Below are 19,710 nucleotides of genomic sequence, written 5' to 3'. Positions count from 1 at the left end.
GCCGAGTAAGGTGATTTTACCAATGGCGGCTAGCAGGTTGCTCATGCACGTTATTATTATGCTAGAATAAGTCAGTCCCTCTAGTGTCTATTCTAGGCGAGAGTTTGTCAAGAAAAATTTCTAGAACAGCCAGTTCCATCTCTCCTTGTTCACCTCGATAGGCCTTTTTCTCATATTGGGGCTTTGAGTGGCTCTTGACGTTGCTCAACTTGTTCAGAACATATTCAAAGATAGACATACCAGGGCGACTTTAGGCCTGCCTGAGATATTAGATTGAACGTTCAACCAGTTAATCGGTAATGTTTCGCTTCTGTTAGGGCTATGCAAACCCGTAATACAGTACAATACAATACAACAAGTAAATACAGATGGAAAACAGTGTGTATTGATATGTAATTCTCCTCATACACGTCACGCCTGAAATCCCTCCATGGCGGCTTCCACCACCGAGCGCCAGTGGGCCACGCGGTCCTGCGCCTGGCCTCGCGGGCACACCTCGACAATGGCTCGAATGTGATTGACCGCTGTCTGCATCATCTCTTGCCTTGCATTCAGCTGAGTCTGCTCCAAAATATGCTCTGCCCCCTTTTCGCGGCAGATTTGCTCAAACAATTGCTCCATGCGGGTCTGCTCTGCCTTATCGTCAGGGTCCCATTTCATGTTCCACAGGAATGCCCGCGGGGGGTTCCACCTCGGGCCGGGAACCACCCCGCTGAACTCCCAGTCTAGGACCGCGGTGATTGGACACCCTGGCTGGTCCGGGTCGCACATGATGTTGGCAAAATGCATGTCTTTGTGTGCCATGATGTAGGCGACGCGGTTGAGCTCTGCCTGGTTGTCTGGCCGCCGCAACTGCGCCATGAACTCGCGGATCCGGGGAATCAAATCGCGGTAGGGCTCCAGAGAGGGATGGACCTCGATCGCGTGGATATACCGCTCGAGGCAGCTGTTCGTATACGCCGTGTAGCTAGGGAACCCCTCGGCTGGTATGGGATTGAGACTTTCGAGTGTCTCCGTACTCTTGACTCCGGCCGAGGCAGACCAGAACTTGTCCAGGTCAGGAGTCTGCCAAAAGTTTTCGTCGATGGGTGGTCCGGAGGCAATCTCGCCCGTCGGTGTCAGGGTCAGCCCGCCCACGTACCCCTCATGCCAGGGTTGCGCATGCAGCTCGATCAGATAATCCGTCAGTTGGTGGACCATCTGCTTCTTGACCTCGTCGGATAGCGTTGCATATATCTGATCGACGCTGATGCCGGACGCTTTCTCGAGTAGGGTGAACTCATATCCGATCACGTTGTTCTCCGTCGCATCGTACCGGATGATGGCCGGTACGGGAATGGAGGTATGCTTGCCGACCCAGGTCATGACGCCCACCTCGTTGCGTGTCTTGATGCCGGGTAGCTGCCGTCCAGAGACGCGCAGCACGAGCGTAACGGTGCCATCCTTGTTTCCTCGTGCTGTGATACCTTGTGCTGAAGCGAAATGGATGAGATAGATGGAATGAAAGGCGGCTTTAACCTGCAGGGGCTCGATGGAGCTTGGCGCAGGGAGGTCCAATGATAGGATCAACGAGGTGATAGTCTCCGCGCTCAAGGCAGGAGGCAGATAACTATCAGGGGCGCCCATTCTTCTTGTAAACAAAGATGGCGAGGTCTCGCAAGCGGAAGATATAAGTTTGGTGGGTTGCCCAGGGTCAAAGAGTGCGTAATAGAACGGCGTCTTTGTATTGTAAGCATTATAAACAGAGTACTGTAAATTACAGATACATATGCAACTCGTTACATTCACGGAGACAAATGCCGATCGGTCATGCATATAACCAAAAAGTGACTTGGAATCAGGGAGATAGCAAATTGGCCCCTTATCAGCGCTCTCAGAGGTTGTCAACTGTCAGTCAATTGACTAATTATCTAGAAAAATCACCCCACTTTGCGGCCATCCGCCATGGTGATGACAGAATCCATCCAGGCGACACTGGTTGCTCGGTGCGACACACAGAGGACCGTACTATCCCGGAAGGACTGCTGCAGGATTCGCTGGATAAATCTGCTGAACTCTCATTCAGAGACATTCTATAGCCCGAGACATGCCTATCAACTAGCAAGCGTTTAACACACGAAATATAACACTTGACCACTATCCTTGTCCCACCATCTATAAAACACCCATGCAGTGTAAGTAGGAGAACGTCAATATCTAACATACTGTATTCCAGAGTGGAATATTCCATATCTGTGATACCAAATTGCGGGGGGCTGTCACATCGTATCACATGTCTTACTATATCTGAACTAGCTGTAGACATGTATACATAAAGGGTCTAGGTTAAAGCTGGGTTGAGGGTACATACATGTTCACTGCGCCAGATCAGGCCTGGATCAGCCCCAGATCCAGGTGTGCGTCCTGTCCACATCATCACTTATGCGACTTGCTCGTATTTGGTTGCTTGTTGTAGTGGGGAATGCAACATGATCTTACTTTCGCCTCTTTAGTCACTGGTTTGCAGCTTGCTTTGTGGGTGCCCTTTATACATGCTTGTTTCCGTTGTAGCCATGGTCTTGAGTATTGAATGTGCATACCAGTTTGATCATATTGGGGATAATGCTTAAGCACTAAGATACTACAAAGTATCCCAGAGTGGACCATTATAATAGATGAGGCGAAGATAAACATTAGTAAACATAGACAACGTAAATTAAAATCATCGATTTATTTATTTATATAATAAGTATAAGTATATACTAGATTATGATCATATCACGTCTCCGGATTTGCAAAAGAGTAACCTGCTCCAATGATGCAAGCAAAATACGACTCCAGCGTAAGTGTATGAAAGATGCGAAAAACACCAATCACAAAATGCAGGCGTGAAAATGGTGGGAATATAGCCAAATGATAAATTACAAACAACACAGACACTCAAGCTTAGATCTTGGGTGCGGACTCGCGACGGGATTCGCGGCGAGACTCGGCGATGGGGGCCTCGGGCATATCGTCGTCGGCGTCGAGAGCGTTCATGTCGTCTTCCTTTGCGTTGAGGTGGTGGAAGACCATGAAGAAGATCAGGCCGCAAACGAATGAGGCACACGCCAGACCGACGAACATCCACATGATGGCGGGATCGAAAGCGGCTGGGGTCAGGGCCTCGGCGATGGCGGAACCGAAGGCGTTGGTGAGGAGGTACATGGACTGCACGAAGGACTTCATGCTAGGGGGAGCCTTGGTGTAGGCGTACTCGAGACCGGAGACGGAGGCGAAAATCTCGGACACACCGATGAATACGTAGGCCGGGGTCTGGATGGCGATGTGGACCTGGTTACCGTAGGCAGTGCCGTCAATCTCGGAGGCAGCGCAGAGCGGCTGGCCGTAGCAGGGTCCGGCGGAGTAGATCAGGTGCTGGACGATGGCGGCGTACATCATGGCCAGGGCGGCAACGATGAAACCAAGGGAGATACGGGTGATGGGGCGGAAGGGGATCCTGAGACGGCGCATCAGGGGGTAGACGCAGGTCTCGAGCAGGGGAATGAAGACGATGATGGAGATGGGGTCGAAGTTCTGCATCAGATCGTTGGGGATACCGTGACCCTCCATCTGACCGGCCTGGGTGACGAAGTTGCCAGAGAACTGGCCGTAGACGACCCAGTAGATGGGGTAGAAGGCGAACACACGGCAAGCAACAAGGGCACGCTTGAGCTCGTCGATGAAGTGGTCGTCCCAGGGCATGGAAGCCTGGATCCCGCGGTGCTCGGCTTGCCATGAAGGCTTGGGGGCGTCCATGTTGCGGTTGCGGATCATGATCCAGAGGGCGCGGAAGGCGTCGGTGATGATGGATCCCTGGGGAGGGCGGACGACATAGTACTTGCGGCCGAGGACGACCACCAGGGTACCGACCATGAACATGCACAGACAAAGCAGATAGGCTGACCAGAAGCCAACATAGAGCTCCATGTAGGGAGTGGCGAGGAGAGACAGGGAACCGAGGTTGATACATCCGTAGAAGATCATGTAGATACGCTGGATAGTCAGGGCGGGGTCGATGATGACGCGCTCACCCTTCTTGGTGGTGGTAACGGCCATCTTCTTGCGCTTGTACTGGTCTGCAATCAAGGGTGCCACGTTACTCTTGATACCACCGGTACCCAAACCGATAATCAAGATCGACACGATGAAACCACCCAGACCGGAGCCGTGCTCCAGGGCGCCAGGAATGGAGGTACAGACCAGGATGAGCAGACCGACCATGTAGACAATACAGAAGAGCACAATAGTCTTGTACTTGCCAAGGTACTGATCGGCGATGATGGCACCAATGATGGGAGTCACATAACACCAGAACTGGAAGAAGGTGGTGAGACCAGTGGCACCCTGGTGATCCATGCCCAGAGCACCGCGTCCCTGACTGCCATCCAGCGGACGCTGGACGTAGTTCTGGAACAGACCCGACATTCCGTAGTAGGTGAAACGCTCGCACAGCTCGACCACGGCCACCAACCAGGCGGAGATGGGCAGGTTCTCGGCGATATGGCGCAGAGACGTCTTCTCGTGGAGAGTCGGTTCTCCGCCATCTGGAGTCACTTGGTTCTCCTTATCCAAATCTACATCCATGGCGGCCTTTTCGTTCACGACGATCTCCTCGATGGGGACATTGTTTCCTGATCTGAAACGTAGGGTTAGCATGACTCGGAAAATTTCGAGTCAAGTCATTGACATACTGAGCAAGCTCAACCTCACGCTCGGTCGACATGACGGCTATTAGACCAGATGCGTTTTCTCCAGAAGAGCAGGAGAGAGGGCGATCAGAGGAATAGAGAGAAGAGAAAAACGGGCGACCGTGACCTTATACTATATATGCAATTTCCATTACCCAACGTGCGAGAGCCTCGGTGGGGAAAACCCGTTCTTATCGAACCGAAAAGTAAAAGAAAATAATAAAAAGGACTAAATCTCCTTCATCTCCGCCGCTAGAGCCATCTGAGAAGGTCGAAATTGGCCCATTGTTCGCAGGTCAACCGTGGACGCGATCGGCAGTATCTATCGCACAACAGCGAGTGGCTCGGTCCACGGATGTAACCCCACGGCAAAAGCGGAAAGCGAACGAAAAGTCGCAGATGGCGACAAGCAATATGCCGAGCACGCGCAGAGTGGAACTCGCCGGGTTCAATCAGAGGTTGCGCTTTGGTCTGGCGTTTGGCATCTGGGGATTCTCGAAGGGCTCCCCTGTTATCGTTGACGAATCAGGTTGGCGCTTCCAGTCGGAGATTGCCGGTGAAGCTGAAAATTTCCCAGATAAGTAGAGTACTTCCGGTGTCTTGCCACGAGATAATTATTTTTTACCCGGAGTCCACTCCTTGCTCCGGTTTCAATCATCAATCATCGGAAGATATTCGGGATCTGAAATTTTGACCGATGCGGGTATCGCGTGATTGTGGTTGAAATCATGGACTTGGGCCTGGACATGGTGTACATGTACATGTGAAGGTACACTGTTTGCGGGCGGAAAGTGGTGGGTGTTACAGGCTCCCAAGGTTTGGACTTGTTGCTTGTTAATTGCTTGTCGGGATTCCCCTGGACCGCCACTTTGGCCGCATGCAACGTTGGGGCTGTTCCCCGCGTGCTTATCACCTGTCAACAACCAATGTGCATCGTAGCCTCTGTCCACTCTTGTTTGAGTTTCGGAGATGTCTCACTGGTGAGCTCCCAGTGCTACCTACCCCGGAGTTGTCATGCTCTCGCGGGGTGATGGGTTCCAATGATGGTTCCGAGAGTAGCCAGCCAGTAGCCAGCCAATGCGAGAAGCGAGGGGGAGTCGTCGCTGCTTGCGGTCAAGCAGTCGGTTCAAGCCGTGATATCCGGGGTAATTATTCTCTCGTAACAGCGTGTCCTAGTGTGTTCAGATGTGTGCAATTGAGTCGGTGGATCAAGTGCGCCAAGGCCCAAGATAAGGATTGGTCATGATGAGTAGTCAGCTCTGGTGGTCAGTGATGATCAATGATGGTCAGTGATGGTCAGTGGCATCTGAAATATATCATGAGTGCTGTATTGCATATCATTATGTGCAAGAAGTTAAAAAGGACTCAAGTGATCAACGGGGACACCAGCCGATATATACCCAGGCATGGCTACGCCCTTGGCCGCTTGGCCGGACCTCCGACTTCGCTTGATAGGCACGTCCCACCAACAGCAGCGCTCATCGTCTGCAATCTCTCTCTTCCCCTCAGATGGCGTAAAGCCCAAGACCTTGGCTAGTCTGAACCACCAATGTTATCAGCCGCGCTAAGAACCAGCCATCAAACGGGGGTATGATCAGAGATATGTCGCGTGGGATAGAGTTGTGACGTGCTGCGGCATATAAGAACTTCTAGAAATGTTGACTCGGATGTCTACGATATTTCTATGGTGCTCACTCTTGACGACCGCGTCATCAGGGCTCTATATGATCGCCATTCTCCTCTTAACGCCGATAATGCCCTATAATTGGGCACAATTGCTTACCGCTGAGCTGAATACGGGCACACTTGCTTGATTCCGGTCTAGTTGGCCTAATATGAGAGATACTGTACACTGCTCCGACATCGCTCGGTCTCTGGGCATCGGAAATCTGATATTGCGACATCCTTGACCACTCACAGGGCTCGTATATTGAGATCCACTGTTGATTATGCCTTCTACGCGAGTCTCTCTTATGACTACGGTGTATGAGATTGGAACATATACAGAGCCATGCTTGACATTTGACCTTTGTCCAGCTTGACTCTGGGAGAATGAGTAACTACGGAATACTTCCGAGGTTGGCTACTCGAGGGACAACATATGCCCAACAAGATAGAGATGATCGGCAAATCATCGGAGAATCCAAACAGCTTAGGTCTGTAAACCCGAGCATCTCTTTGGCCAATATATTCAAGCTTACCATCTACTGCATGGTGAACAAATTAAGCTTCAAACCCCTGTCAACGGTCATCTCCGTGATCACCCTAGCGCAAATTAATAATCGACTGGTCTGCGTCAAGGTGAGTAAAATGCATCTTGTATGATACGGCAGGCAAGAGCTATTATGCGTTGTTGCTAGAAGATCTGCCTCGTGACACCAACTCTCCTTCTTAGCCTGCCCGACACGCATGTTCTTTACAGTACCAGTCCTATAACCGCGACCGTTATCTAGAAATCCCAAATCTCCCCCGAACTGTCCAAGGGCGCCATTCTTAATAGGCATTAGAAAATCTAAGATATGGGTTCTTAATGCTACTTTCCCTATAGCTAGGGCAAAGTCACTTTTGCCTCGAACGTAGAGAAATTATGTATACCGTAGTACTGAATTTATTACTAAGAATGTATTAGAATTGATGAATTATGTTCTACGAGGAGGGTTGTGTATGCTTCCTCCTATAATGCTTGACCGGATAAGCCGTCAAATGTCAAACGGTCTGTCAGGTCGATCAGAATGTCGACCTTTCTCCAAAATGACCCAGGGAGAAAGAGGCCACCGTCCTAACGTAACAGCAAGAACCCCTGCACACACCGCGTTCTTCATTCCACATGGGTGATCTATCCAATCGTAGCTCTTGCGAGAAAGGGTGCATGCAGGTGAAAACCAGGAAGCTTGGCGCACCCTGGGGATTCACGTTTCCCACCCTAATATGGGCATCCGACCTCGATGCCCAGGACCCCCGTTAGGATAGGTGTCCGAAGATCCTTGCTGGCCAAGCTTTCTTTCCCCAATTGTCATTCCTGGCCCCAGGTGAATATGGGCCCTCGCACGGACTACCCACATTCCAGATTCCGAATCAAACACGACCCCGTGTTGTTGCCGAGAAATATACCAACAAAATCTCGACCTAGACTTGGATGTGGTGGGTTTCTTTCCTTTGCTCTGAGTAGCTGTCCGTACACACGGCCGCCACAGGTGACAAGCTAGAAAACTACGCCTGTATAGCAGATGCGAGAAACCGCATAAGGAAGAGTCTTTCTTTAGGTTAGCTGACACAGTCCGGCTGATCTCTCACACGGCACAATCGAATACCTACGTAGAATTTACAGTAACTCGCGCGAAAGCCCGGGAGTAACCTATTTGCAATTACCCAGATCGTCGGTCCATATGGAGTCCTTGCGCAACCCATCTCCTAGCATCTGCCCTTTGCTTTAATGCGGCCATTCCTATTACGAAATTCGAGCCTAATCTGGGGCCGTATTTACTTTACTGATATATTCCTAATAGTCATGGAATGAATACGCGCAGGGAATGATATTAGCGTGCCCTGATTCCTAAGACCGCGTCCATGGCAAAAGATCGCCCTAGAGGCAACATTCCACGAGTTCTTAGAGGGAAACGAGCAAAAAAGCAACATAAATAACGCGCTGTGCTTCTTTTCTCGGACTATTATCTTGACCTGTTCGACTATTCTTTTCGGCCCTACTCGCCCGCCCTCCCACCTCGGCCTGCCTTCGCCATTATGGTCAACCTTTTCCTCTTGTGTATAGCTACACTTGCTAGCGCCTATCCGGCGTGTGACAATTCATGTGCTAGCGCTTATCCGGACCCCGGCCCTTGTACAGGGAACTGCTGGACACATGATCCTTCCATGATCCAGCGCGAGCTGGATGGCATATACTTCCGCTTCTCGACTGGGTACGGGGTTAACACCATGGTGTCGCCCTCGCTCGAGGGTCCATGGGTGGATTGGGGTGCAGCGCTGCCGGGTGGCTCAAGCATTCAGCTGGAGGGTGTCGACAGCACGGACATTTGGGTATGCGAGTTGAACCCCGATTTTAACAATATGTATTTATGATTAACACGAAAACTATCAGGCTCCAGATCTGCACTATGAGGATGGCATCTACTACATGTACTACGTGGTGTCTAAGCTCGGCACGCAGACCTCGGAAATTGGCGTGGCGACCTCTACGACGATGGAACCAGGGACATGGACCGATCACGGCGTGATTGGCCTGCCCCCAAATGACGCCTACAACCGCATCGACCCCAATTGGATCACTATTGACGGCAAGCAGTACCTACAATTCGGCTCCTACTGGGAGGACCTCTTCCAGGTCGAGCTTGCTAGCCCACTGGAGGTTAGCACTGCCAACCCGCCGCACCAGCTAGCCTATAACGCCAGCCTGAACCACCGCGAGGAGGCCTCGTTCCTGTTTCAGCATGGCGATTACTACTATCTCCTATTTAGCGGCGGTATTGCAGGCGGTTACACGGCGACTTACCCAGATCCAGGTGAGGAGTACCGTATCCATATGTGTCGTTCGACGAGTGGAACCGGGGACTTTGTAAGTGCGATTCGCCATGATATAACTAAGGAGCCTCTAACCGGTTTCCGTGCAGTATGACAAGGCTGGTACTTCGTGCTTGGAATCTGGCGGCACTATCTTACTAGAGAGCCATGACCAGATCTACGCTCCTGGTGGACAGTATGTGGCCCATATCCCTCTCCTAGCGCGCCTATAACACTATACGGGCAGCCTGCTAACAAGACTTTCCAGGGGTGTCCTCAATGATAAGGCTCTCGGCCACGTCCTATACTATCAGTACTATCCGCTCGCGGCGAAGGAGGCTGGTGGAGAGGGTGACGCCGCCTACACGTACGGCTGGAACGAGCTGGGCTGGGAGGACGACTGGCCGTACGTGAAGGCCACCTGAGCGTGACCCGCCTGGACACTGCATCGCGCGTTTTTCTGTCCTGTGTGACAACATACGTATTGTGACAATTGGCGGTGCGTATCGGACTTGGTAGCGGGGAGGAGGTTCGTTTCTTTGCTGTGGTCTTTTCCTTTTCTAAAATGGCGTTGTTGATGTTTTCCGCTGATATTGTATCACATGACTATAGTCACGTAGCTACGGTAGATAGTCGGAGGCTGACGCCCACGCGCGTCCTCTTGTTTCCTTTCCTATACTTAATATTTAGTTATTATACACAGTTTCCTATATTCTGTTCTGGTTTGTTATATAATATAGACCCTGACAAAGCCAGTCGCGGGTTCCAAGATCTTAGCCCATCCCCAGCCCGTCGGCCCGTATCCGCGGGTTGCTCGCCGAGAACTGTAGCACCGGAAACCGTGGAAGAATGAAGCAGGGACCAGGAACATGTCGCGACTCTCTGACATAGTTCAAGCATGGAAAGCGGACCTCATCTTCCACATCTCGTGTATAAGGTTTGCTAGACCAAACATCATATGCGATTTAGAACTTCATAATCATCCTCCACAAGATAACTCATTATGATGTAGACCACCAACATTGCAATTGAGAAGACCCAGGAAGCGAAAGCAATTTTCAAGGACACCTGCGGTGTGAGGAGCATAAAATTAAAACGTCCATATAGCCGCTTTTACAAGCATTATAACATGCACTAAGTGAGTCGCACGGGGGAGTTAGTAATTCGTGCCATAGGGGAGGCTTTAGAACAGGGTTCTAATGTCGACGGTGATTAAGTCAATGTGGGGACTCAAGAATCCAAGTTCTCGCATTTGGAAGTGTCGTCTAACTGACATGCTAATTGTGTGAGCCTTCAGTCGGACTTGGATGTTGCATTTGATCCATGGATTTGTACATATTACCAAATATTCGTTGTATCAAAACCTTTTCTCTGACATTTACTCCAGTAGCCAGTCAATGGCGTGATTAACAAGAGCCTCGCTGGTCACTTGTTCATCATGTAATAGGTCAAATAGACTCTGAGCCCCAGAACCAAGTTCCATATGATCGATTGTCTGAGAAGGGCCAGGAATCTCTGGATTGTCCGCAGTAGAGTCGATGTCTGCGCTCGTATGACGTGTAGTGATATGTTCTGTGCTCGTCTCAGGCTGCGTTGCTGGCATTTGGCGCTCAGAGAGATCGGAAGAATGCTCAGTCAGGAACCGGGACATCCAATTATCAAGCACGAATGGATCTGATATCGCATCCTGGCAGGAATTCTGGAACTTTCGTAGTCGTGCCACCTAGAGGTAGGTTAATTGGGTTTGTGGCTGGCTCGAATTCGACACATACAGAATGGTCAACCACAGGCCAATATGATTTGATTCTCATCAAGTACTCAAAGTTCGAGACGAGTCGTTGCCGTGCGATAGCAAGTTCCTCGGCGTTGTCACTGAAGAGCAAAGCGTGCAGGTGAACACAGGAACTGATCACAGCAATGTGACCATAAATGAAGTAATTCAAATCGCAGCCTTCGATGTCCGTGCTATGTTTTATTATTTCGGAGACAGTGTTCGCACTTTGCTTGCATTGGGCTGCTCCCTGTGGAAAGCTTGGATTATTCCGGTTGCTGCGTGCGTCCAGGAAAGGGAAAAAGAGCATTTGGCGGAAGTGATGACGCCCAATATGCATTGCTAAAAACGTTCGACCAAGGCGATTCTTGACAGAGGATAAAATGTTTTCCATGTTGTATTGTAGATTTGGGGGCAGGTTTTGTTCCCACTCATCCAGGCTGTTTTCCAGCTTGATCGCCTCCATGCAGTAATCACTGAACGGTATCAGGCCTTGACTTAGCCGTCGAAGAAGTGTACTGGTTTTGTTGAAAATTTCGAGCGTCTTTGCCATATGCGCCCACATATTGCATGGTGAGGTTGTCTGTGGCGGATCTGGGTCGAGGCTGGCAAAGATCACATCATCCACTTCCAGTGGTGTATATTCCGGCCCATGTGTGAATGATACAGACTCGATAGACATGTCTGTAGCTGTCCAATGACTGGCAATATGGACCGAGAGCCAAGTGCGACGATACTCCTCTTGACGCATGATAGTGGCATCATTTGGAATATCTGGCATCCCCAAAGCCTCCGCGTGCAGCCTAGCGAGTCCACTGTAGATGTGCTTTGCTTTTGTGTTGCCTTCCCCGCCGTAGTAGTAGCCGATCAATATCAGAGCCTGTACCGTTTCCAGGCTGGGTGTAGTAATGGACTGATAAATGAGACTCTCCACTGCGGAGGCACCTAGCTTTCCCCGCTGACCACGGGCAATATCATGGTAATGTGGATGGTTGGAAAACCTCTCAGCCATTGCGTACATGGCATACACCAAGATTGGGGGTGCTTTGCTTTCATGTAATTGACGCATAAAGCCTCTTTCGTGGAACATCGTATGGGCCACATTGTGAATGTAGCGAAAGTACAAAGTAGTCAATTCATGGGAGAGCTCTGGACCGGTATGGACGGACATCTGTGGAAGATCCATCCTCCTTTGGAGGCTGTTTGACTGACTAGGGAGCCCTAGGGGTTCTTCAAGACTGCATGGAGCTGAGATAGACTGACATGGTCCGCAACTACGGCCATCTTCTGCTGGGACACATCGTCTTTTTCGTGTGCTGGCTTCTTTAGTATCACACCATCCACATATCATACCGTACCTACCGGCAACTCACGCAGGCTCCCGCCCTTGTCCTCTTAAGGGGGAGCTGCATATCCGAGAGCGAGTAAAGAAGGTCTATTTATAGACTCAGAAGAAAGTTGAAGAGAGAAATACAGAACAACATACTTGAAGCCCTTGAGGTCCCGAGGTCGGCTTGATGCTGAGTCATCCTGTCCATAACCTCCATGGCTTAGAAGTTGAGAGTAGAAGTTCGTTGTCCTCCAGTTTCCAAGATTGTATGTATCAGCTGGATCAGCGAGAAGTGGAATTTGAATTAAATGATTGAGAAACTAGTGTCGTAGTACTTCCGACAAACAGCCGTTTTATGCTACCTATCGACCTATCATTCGATCTCATTTGCTCAAATCGCGTTGTGGACTCAAATTTAGCTTCTATTTTAACCTGTTATATCCAGAGTTTCCCGTGTGATCTAGTCGTCTAGCGCTCTCAAAGATGACCATCCCATACTCCTTCGAGAAATTCCTCGCCGATCACGCCCAGATGAACCAGCCGGGGATGCGTTAGGCTAATCAACGCGAGAAGGAAAATTCGACTCACAATACGGTTCCCGGTTTTAGCAACCGGGTTGGCTTCAAGGCCGACAATTACGGTGTCCTGATCTGTGGGACTGAAGATTTGCTGCATTACCTCTCCAAACACGGAGCAAATTTCGGCAATGAGCTCTCCTCTTCCCACTCTCTCAGCCACCTTCTTATACACTGTACCGTATATCAGTGGGGCGTGACCCATCGGGTTATCAAAGTACCTACCTGTCAGTATTCCGGCTGATCAGATCGAGAGATCGACATGCAATATCTCAAGGCTACAGCTCGCTAAAACAAACATAAACATTCACCTGGATATCAATTCAACTCCTTCCAATCCATTACAGTATGAGGCTTTTTCTTAGACACAGTGGGCTTGATAGATAGTAACTTATATAAAGGCTTATAATGGTACTATAATGTTCCACTATATCCGTACAGCAGACCCGTCAACTTCACGAGAGACCAGCTAAGGGGCTATCTGGGCCGTATTGATACAGAGTCACAGCTTATATGCGGGTATACGGTTGGAGAGTGTATAGAGATCAAGGAAGTTTACCGGTAAAAGGGCCATTATAGAATCGGCCATTGAGTGGGAACCCAAGATATTACGAGGACATTCGATGACTTCGCCAACTGCCAATACTCCTACTTTAACGTCGAGCCTCATAAATCAACAGTTCACCATAGACCTGGCACAGGACTCTCCTCGACAATGCATCTATCAATAGGTCATATTTATACTCCATATAGGATAATGTAAAGGGATAAATCTCAGTCATACAGGACCAAGACACAACCTGAACGGCATAAGAGTAAAATGTGTTTGGTAGAGTAAGATACAAGCCGCAAGGAATCAGGTCGTCACTGCAGAACTATGCAGCGGGGGTGCATAAGAGAGTAAATGGGGTCCCTATGTCATTTCACTTCGCGCCCAGCACCACTTATCGAGTCAAGTTATACTTTCCCACTCGATTGTTTGGTCCATTATCGTGAAATTCGCGTCCTCCCCGTCCCCTTTTCTTCTTCATAGTTCGTCGTCATCTTCATCTCGTCCCCCTTAGACGGTGTACTTGGCCTTGGCGCGCGTGCTGCCGCTGTGTGCGCTGTCGGTGTGACCAGAGAATTCCACCACGTCGGCCTCCTTCAATCGGAGGACGTCCTTGAATCGCTGTCCGATCGCCTCGAGGATCTCCTTGCCCTGCGCGGGTGTGCGGGTGTTCTTATCGCCTTGAATGCTCTTGCCGACGGTGCGTGTCCATAGACCCACTCGGTAGAATCCCTTGCGCACATTCACAACCACTCCCATGACTTCGTTGTCGGCGTCGCTCTCGAGGGTCTCGCCGATCGCGGACAGCTGTGCGTGCAGCCACAATTCGTCGATGGGGACCGATCGCTTGTCCTTGAATTGGTACGACCACTTGCCACCGTGCTTGTTCTGGGGGTCTTCCCACTCGGGCCGTACGCCCTTCTTGAAAAGATGGTAGTCGGCCTTGAGACCGAGTTCGGAGGTAGGAGTGATGTTGTTCTAGAGGCGGGTGTTAGTGCTGGGAAGTGATAAGTGATTGGGCTGGACTTACGTAGATGCCCCAAAATTCTTCGACGGAGCTGAAAGTGACCACTTCCTTGAGGAGGTCGTTCCAGTTATCGCCCTAGTAAATCCATCAGTATCAACTCGACAGAATCATCAAATATCGTTTACCTTTCCGCTAGGGGGCTTGGTGAACCAGAGGGTCCATTCGTGCATCAGAGGGTGCTTCACGTTGAAGTCCTCGGCGTTGTGGAAGACGGTGACCGGCTCTCCGGACTCAACCTTCTCGACAGGCGCAGAGTTCTCATCGGCGACAGCCGGGGTACCATTCTCGACGGCGGCCATGTTGCGTGATGTGGGGGGAAAGAAAGGTTGAAGATGTCGGATGAAAGGCGGGAGAACTTTTTAGGGGAAAGCGCAATCGGCTTTCACACAAAGAAAAGAAAAGATAGATGAGAGGAGAGAAAGGTCTGCTCCAGGCAGTGAATGGTGAGTCGACAATTAACCGCAAAGATGAAGTTTTGAAGTTCGACAAAAATTGCCTTCCGACGAACATCACCGCTTTCCGGACCATACAGGAGATCAATAGAGCACTTTCTACATTCAAGTCTCACTTTTTCTTTGTTTATTGATATATTTTATTTCTCATTTCTCATTTCTCATTTCTCGCTTTTTCTCTACCGAGAAATGAATAAATTGTTCTAACAATACAACCTGGATACTATTGACCGAATACATGTATAACCAACCGAAATCCTATATGAAGCGCCATGTGAAAAGCAGAGAAAATATGACAGACCAGTAGGTCAGGGTATCTCTAAATCAAGCCCTCTAGTTTTCCTCACCGCTGTTCATCATGCTCAGCAGGCAGTTCCAGCCTGCAGTATTATGTCAGTACTGAATGACTCAAATGAACCTTGGAGAAGGGTACTCACCTAAGCTGACCACGTTGACCACCAGTACACGCAGTTCTGGGGGCACAAGGGCAAAGTTGGCACCTTGTACAAAGGGCCACACCATCAGGTTGGCCTGGTAGGCGGGAGCAAAGGCACTGCGCCATTTCTCCACGGGGTCACTGCCCTCCATGATAGCCATCGAGGACAAGAAAACGGTGAGTTGAGTTGGGGCAAACACGGCCTGATCAGCCGCGACACGCGCTATGGTTGTGGCGGTTGCACTCTTGAGGACCACATGGCGCTGGAGGATGCCGTACCAGGTGGTGGCTACAGGACCGAAGACGGCTGGACAAACAATATGTGAGCAATGGCAGAGCTTTCAAAAAGGGAAGAAGTGTGACCTACCTCCACCGTAGAGAGCCATGCGCCCAGTTCGGGCAAAGTCGTGCTTCTCGAGACCTCGGCGGTCAACCGCTTGTTGTGCTAGGGCATCACCGCTGCCGAATAGAATCTGTGTTTGGATGAGTATGAGTATGAAGAATTGGTTGAGGGATCGAGGGTCGTACTGCACTGGTGATGCTCGCGGTGAGGATGGGCTTCTTGGCCAACTTGGACTGGTACCTGAACCAAGGTTAGACGTGAATTCAATTCGTGGTGAACGAGGGACTTACCAGCGAAGCATGATGGCAATGGAAACGCTTATAGACAAGCACCACAAGACAAGAAAGTAAGAGAACGCTGAACGAATGTAAGGGAGCTGGGGGAACGAGGATCTTTAAATTGCGGAGAACAAAGATGCCCTGTCGCATTACCCAGTTAGGAAATACAGCCGCCAACCAGATTTTGCAGTGACGTAGATGGAGGATTTGATTTAGCAAGTTATCAAGGGTGAATCGGTTGACTAGAGTGACATCTTGATCAATTATTACACATTACACTCTCCCAATTATTCATCTTAAACATACATATAGTTGTAGCTAACGGTACTGATGTAGTTACAGTAGCAGTCTAACGTTATCTTCTCTAGATCTAGCCCGGTCACATGACCTTCTGTTATCGTGCACGTGCCGCGTCCCAATTTGGACTTAGGGCTTAGGTCTCCACTAGGGCTCTCACTCGCTTAGCCCACCCGCGCAAATTTCGGGTCAACAGAGTGAGCCGTGAATACCTCGACGACCATCCTCAATTCGACAACCCTCCCCGTCACTCAAAAACATCAAAATGGCTGACGCTGCTCCCCGTGGACGTGGTGGTTTCGGTTCGCGCGGCGACCGTGGTGGTGACCGTGGCCGTGGCCGTGGTGGTCGCCGTGGCCGTCGTGGCCCCAAGCAGGAGGAGAAGGAGTGGCAGCCCGTCACCAAGCTCGGCCGTCTCGTCAAGGCCGGCAAGATCACCTCCATGGAGCAGATCTACCTCCACTCTTTGCCCGTCAAGGAGTACCAGATCGTTGACTTCTTCCTGCCCAAGCTCAAGGATGAGGTTATGAAGGTACGGATCGACAAATACACCGGAAGGAATGGGATCGGAATCGAATTGCGACAATTGCGCACAATTGCGCAATGAGAAAACGAACTCTTTCCGCACCCATCGAATCAGCATTCGAGATCAAGACTAACGTTCAATTTCAACCTACAGATCAAGCCCGTCCAGAAGCAGACTCGTGCCGGTCAGCGTACCCGTTTCAAGGCCATCGTCCTCATCGGTGACTCCGAGGGTCACATCGGTCTCGGTATCAAGACCTCCAAGGAAGTTGCCACCGCCATCCGTGCCGCCATCACCATCGCCAAGCTCGCTGTCCTCCCCGTCCGTCGCGGTTACTGGGGTACCAACCTTGGTGAGCCCCACTCTCTGCCCGTCAAGCAGAGCGGCAAGTGTGGTTCCGTCTCCGTCCGTGTAAGTAGCCTTTGGCAGGAATCCGACGATACAGGGAACTCGGTTTCTAACGGATTGTCTAGCTCATTCCCGCCCCCCGCGGTACTGGCCTTGTCGCCTCCCCCGCCGTCAAGCGTCTGCTCCAGCTCGCCGGTGTCCAGGACGCCTACACCTCGTCCTCCGGTTCCACCAAGACCCTTGAGAACACCCTCAAGGCCACCTTCGTCGCTGTTGTCAACACCTACGGTTTCCTTACCCCCAACCTCTGGGCCGAGACTAAGCTCATCCGCAGCCCTCTGGAGGAGTTCGGTGACGTCCTGCGCCAGGGCAAGAAGTACTAGGTCCGCCATGATGCATGATTTTTGTTCCACAATTCCAACGGGTTTCTTTTAAAAATTATCTCCCTCTGTGCTTGGTGAATTATCGTGTGCGGGAGACATCCCGTGCCACTGGGTGTATCTAGAAGGGACACAAAATAGCGAAGTCCACGGTCATTGCCAGCCAGATTTGCGTCTGTGTAGGATCTACCTCTGTAGGTGTAAAGTGTAGCGGTCGAACCTCGAACAGAGCCTCATGCACTATTTGTAGTCTAAACCTTATTTTGAGTTTACGTCAAGTCGAGTCCTTGACAGCTGCGAGAGACATGACGTTTATGGAAGAGTCAGTACTGTTCAATGGCATTAGTTGAAGCTGTTCTGTTATATCAATCCAATCCAACTCCATCGGTCTGCATTGAAAGTCCCAATCCCAACATGGTTGGCTGGACATCGGTAGATAGTATATGAAACATGATATCAGAGTGTACACATGCAGTTTAAAGACATAGATATACAATCAGTACGTCTAGGAACAAACTCCAGGCAATGCTACCTAGTCTGCTGTTCAGCTGAGTGTACAACTCATCAGAGTTGCAGGGCAGTGGTACCTGGCGACACCTTCCTCTCCAGGTTGTTTCCCTCTGTACCTCTACTCCCCTCTTCTGTTCTCTCTCCGTTCTCTACTTCTCGTCTCTTCACTTTACTTCCTCTCATATCTTCCTTGTACTCTACCTCGATTCAGATGTAAACGTGCATCATGGAGGAGTATCCAGCCCACTGGAAAAGCACACTCATGGGAGTGGATTTCTGGAAAGACGCCGCCGCCTATGAAGACGAGGTCGCTAAAACGCTTCAACGAGGTAAGAGGTTGTCTGCTCTTTGTTTCCTCGCATCTTGCCTGTGCCGTCCAAAGATAAGGTCCCGCTAACTTCTCCAGCCCTAACTCTAGACCTGCATACCCAATTCCCCTTCAACATGGGCACTGAGCAAGGCCCTCGTCTCCAGGATGTCCCCAAGATACATCGTCATCTGAGTGCGGTGGAACTTCCTACTATTTCTGGTCTTCGACGTCGTTCTAGCGTGAAGGGTACTACTGCGCGTATCAAAGGTCTGGCCCGCCATGTGCGAACTCCTTCGTTTATTGCGCCTCCGTCGACTTTGGATCTGAAGCTGTCACTTGATACTACTTCCAAGGTAGTCGGTGATTCCAAAAGTACTACTGTTCGGGCTGTTGAGATCTTGTCTCGCTCTCCGATTACTCCCATCGATTCTCCTATTACCTCAGGTCTGGCTACACCCGTCAAGCCGATTCAGTTCTTCCGCGGTGGTCCATCTTGGGGGAAGCTTCCCAGAAGCAAGGCGACTCTAGGACTGGATTTGTTTTCTAGTATTGAAGAAGACAAAAAGGATGATGGCATCCTTGCTATCATTGAGCTGAAGCCGCTGTGTGAGTTTCGGAACCTTCGTTCCCTCAAGCTCACCGGTATGCTGCGATCGTACCAAGTGTACATTTGGCAGGCTGTTTGGCAGAATCCCAACCTTGGAGCTCTGCATTTGGCTATGGCGCTTGAGCCGGGTATTCTTTCCATCCAGAGCACCGAGTGGAAACAGATCAAGACTGGTTGGAAGATGAGTGGAAAGCAGTATGCTGATCCGGTTTACTAGTCAGTATATCTTGTCCAAAGGTTGTGGTACCTGACTCAATGGTTTCTAGCGGACAATACGGCACTGGTGAATTGAACCCGGACATTGGATACGGCGAGTATCTCGACAAATATGCCATTGAAAAGGCCAAGATCCGTGCGATGGCTATGGGTCCCACTTCGAAACGTCTGGGGATCAAGACCATCTCCCTTTCGGGCTTCGTCGTTGATGCTGACCCATTCTTACACTGGTTTGATCCGGAGAAGCTGCGGACTATCCATTTCAAGGCACACTGTGTGGATGCAGGATTGTGGTTACCTCGCAACATGCGGAATGTCACTATTCGCCTGTCTATGCCTTTTGACTTGGAGGCTGTTCCCATTGGCATTGTCACACTGAACTTGTTGAAGGATCTGAACATGATTACGCTGGAAAAGGGGCGCAAGGTGAGCCAGGTTGCGTTTGAGCACTGGGATACAGAGGAGTGGGACAGTCTTTTCAGTCCCATGTCCAGATTTACTTCTGGATGAGATCCTACATTCACGATTCA

The 19,710-nt window shown here is 50.4% G+C and overlaps 8 protein-coding genes across 8 annotated transcripts; 3 read left to right on the top strand and 5 right to left on the bottom strand.

The window, feature by feature from the left end:
* Positions 1–411: 411 nt before the first annotated feature.
* On the bottom strand, positions 412–1,946 carry PENARI_c019G06923 (phosphotransferase family protein; the record flags this gene model as incomplete). The annotated part of the gene is made up of 2 exons (XM_022634810.1): positions 412–1,749; positions 1,929–1,946. The coding sequence occupies 2 exons, from the start codon at positions 1,944–1,946 to the stop codon at positions 412–414; spliced, it is 1,356 nt and encodes a 451-aa protein (XP_022485290.1).
* Positions 1,947–2,925: 979 nt separating this feature from the next.
* Positions 2,926–4,744, bottom strand: PENARI_c019G01577 (peptide MFS transporter; the record flags this gene model as incomplete). The annotated part of the gene is made up of 2 exons (XM_022634715.1): positions 2,926–4,657; positions 4,713–4,744. The coding sequence occupies 2 exons, from the start codon at positions 4,742–4,744 to the stop codon at positions 2,926–2,928; spliced, it is 1,764 nt and encodes a 587-aa protein (XP_022485312.1).
* A 3,706-nt stretch (positions 4,745–8,450) lies between these two features.
* Positions 8,451–9,649, top strand: PENARI_c019G08001 (putative extracellular arabinanase; the record flags this gene model as incomplete). The annotated part of the gene is made up of 4 exons (XM_022634832.1): positions 8,451–8,744; positions 8,806–9,279; positions 9,335–9,420; positions 9,493–9,649. The coding sequence occupies 4 exons, from the start codon at positions 8,451–8,453 to the stop codon at positions 9,647–9,649; spliced, it is 1,011 nt and encodes a 336-aa protein (XP_022485336.1).
* A 953-nt stretch (positions 9,650–10,602) lies between these two features.
* PENARI_c019G04671 (fungal specific transcription factor domain-containing protein) lies at positions 10,603–12,007 on the bottom strand (the record flags this gene model as incomplete). Its single annotated transcript, XM_022634770.1, has 2 exons — positions 10,603–10,947; positions 10,997–12,007. 2 exons carry the CDS (start codon positions 12,005–12,007, stop codon positions 10,603–10,605), a joined length of 1,356 nt encoding a protein of 451 aa, XP_022485363.1.
* Positions 12,008–13,960: 1,953 nt separating this feature from the next.
* On the bottom strand, positions 13,961–14,776 carry PENARI_c019G11817 (eukaryotic translation initiation factor 4E; the record flags this gene model as incomplete). Its single annotated transcript, XM_022634899.1, has 3 exons — positions 13,961–14,428; positions 14,481–14,552; positions 14,603–14,776. The coding sequence occupies 3 exons, from the start codon at positions 14,774–14,776 to the stop codon at positions 13,961–13,963; spliced, it is 714 nt and encodes a 237-aa protein (XP_022485419.1).
* Positions 14,777–15,262: 486 nt separating this feature from the next.
* On the bottom strand, positions 15,263–16,009 carry PENARI_c019G00832 (Mpv17/PMP22 family protein; the record flags this gene model as incomplete). Its single annotated transcript, XM_022634702.1, has 5 exons — positions 15,263–15,309; positions 15,367–15,672; positions 15,733–15,838; positions 15,894–15,948; positions 15,999–16,009. 5 exons carry the CDS (start codon positions 16,007–16,009, stop codon positions 15,263–15,265), a joined length of 525 nt encoding a protein of 174 aa, XP_022485322.1.
* Positions 16,010–16,548: 539 nt separating this feature from the next.
* Positions 16,549–17,540, top strand: PENARI_c019G06383 (40S ribosomal protein uS5; the record flags this gene model as incomplete). The annotated part of the gene is made up of 3 exons (XM_022634800.1): positions 16,549–16,815; positions 16,963–17,220; positions 17,283–17,540. The coding sequence occupies 3 exons, from the start codon at positions 16,549–16,551 to the stop codon at positions 17,538–17,540; spliced, it is 783 nt and encodes a 260-aa protein (XP_022485411.1).
* Positions 17,541–18,273: 733 nt separating this feature from the next.
* PENARI_c019G02721 (uncharacterized protein) lies at positions 18,274–19,690 on the top strand (the record flags this gene model as incomplete). The annotated part of the gene is made up of 3 exons (XM_022634734.1): positions 18,274–18,376; positions 18,454–19,180; positions 19,231–19,690. The coding sequence occupies 3 exons, from the start codon at positions 18,274–18,276 to the stop codon at positions 19,688–19,690; spliced, it is 1,290 nt and encodes a 429-aa protein (XP_022485248.1).
* Between the last annotated feature and the right edge of the window lie 20 nt (positions 19,691–19,710).

Source organism: Penicillium arizonense (assembly GCF_001773325.1).
Source record: "Penicillium arizonense strain CBS 141311 chromosome Unknown PENARI_contig019, whole genome shotgun sequence".
Lineage (NCBI taxonomy): Eukaryota > Fungi > Ascomycota > Eurotiomycetes > Eurotiales > Aspergillaceae > Penicillium > Penicillium arizonense.
Note: the sequence above shows the minus strand (reverse complement) of the source record. Positions and strands in the feature narration are given on the sequence as shown.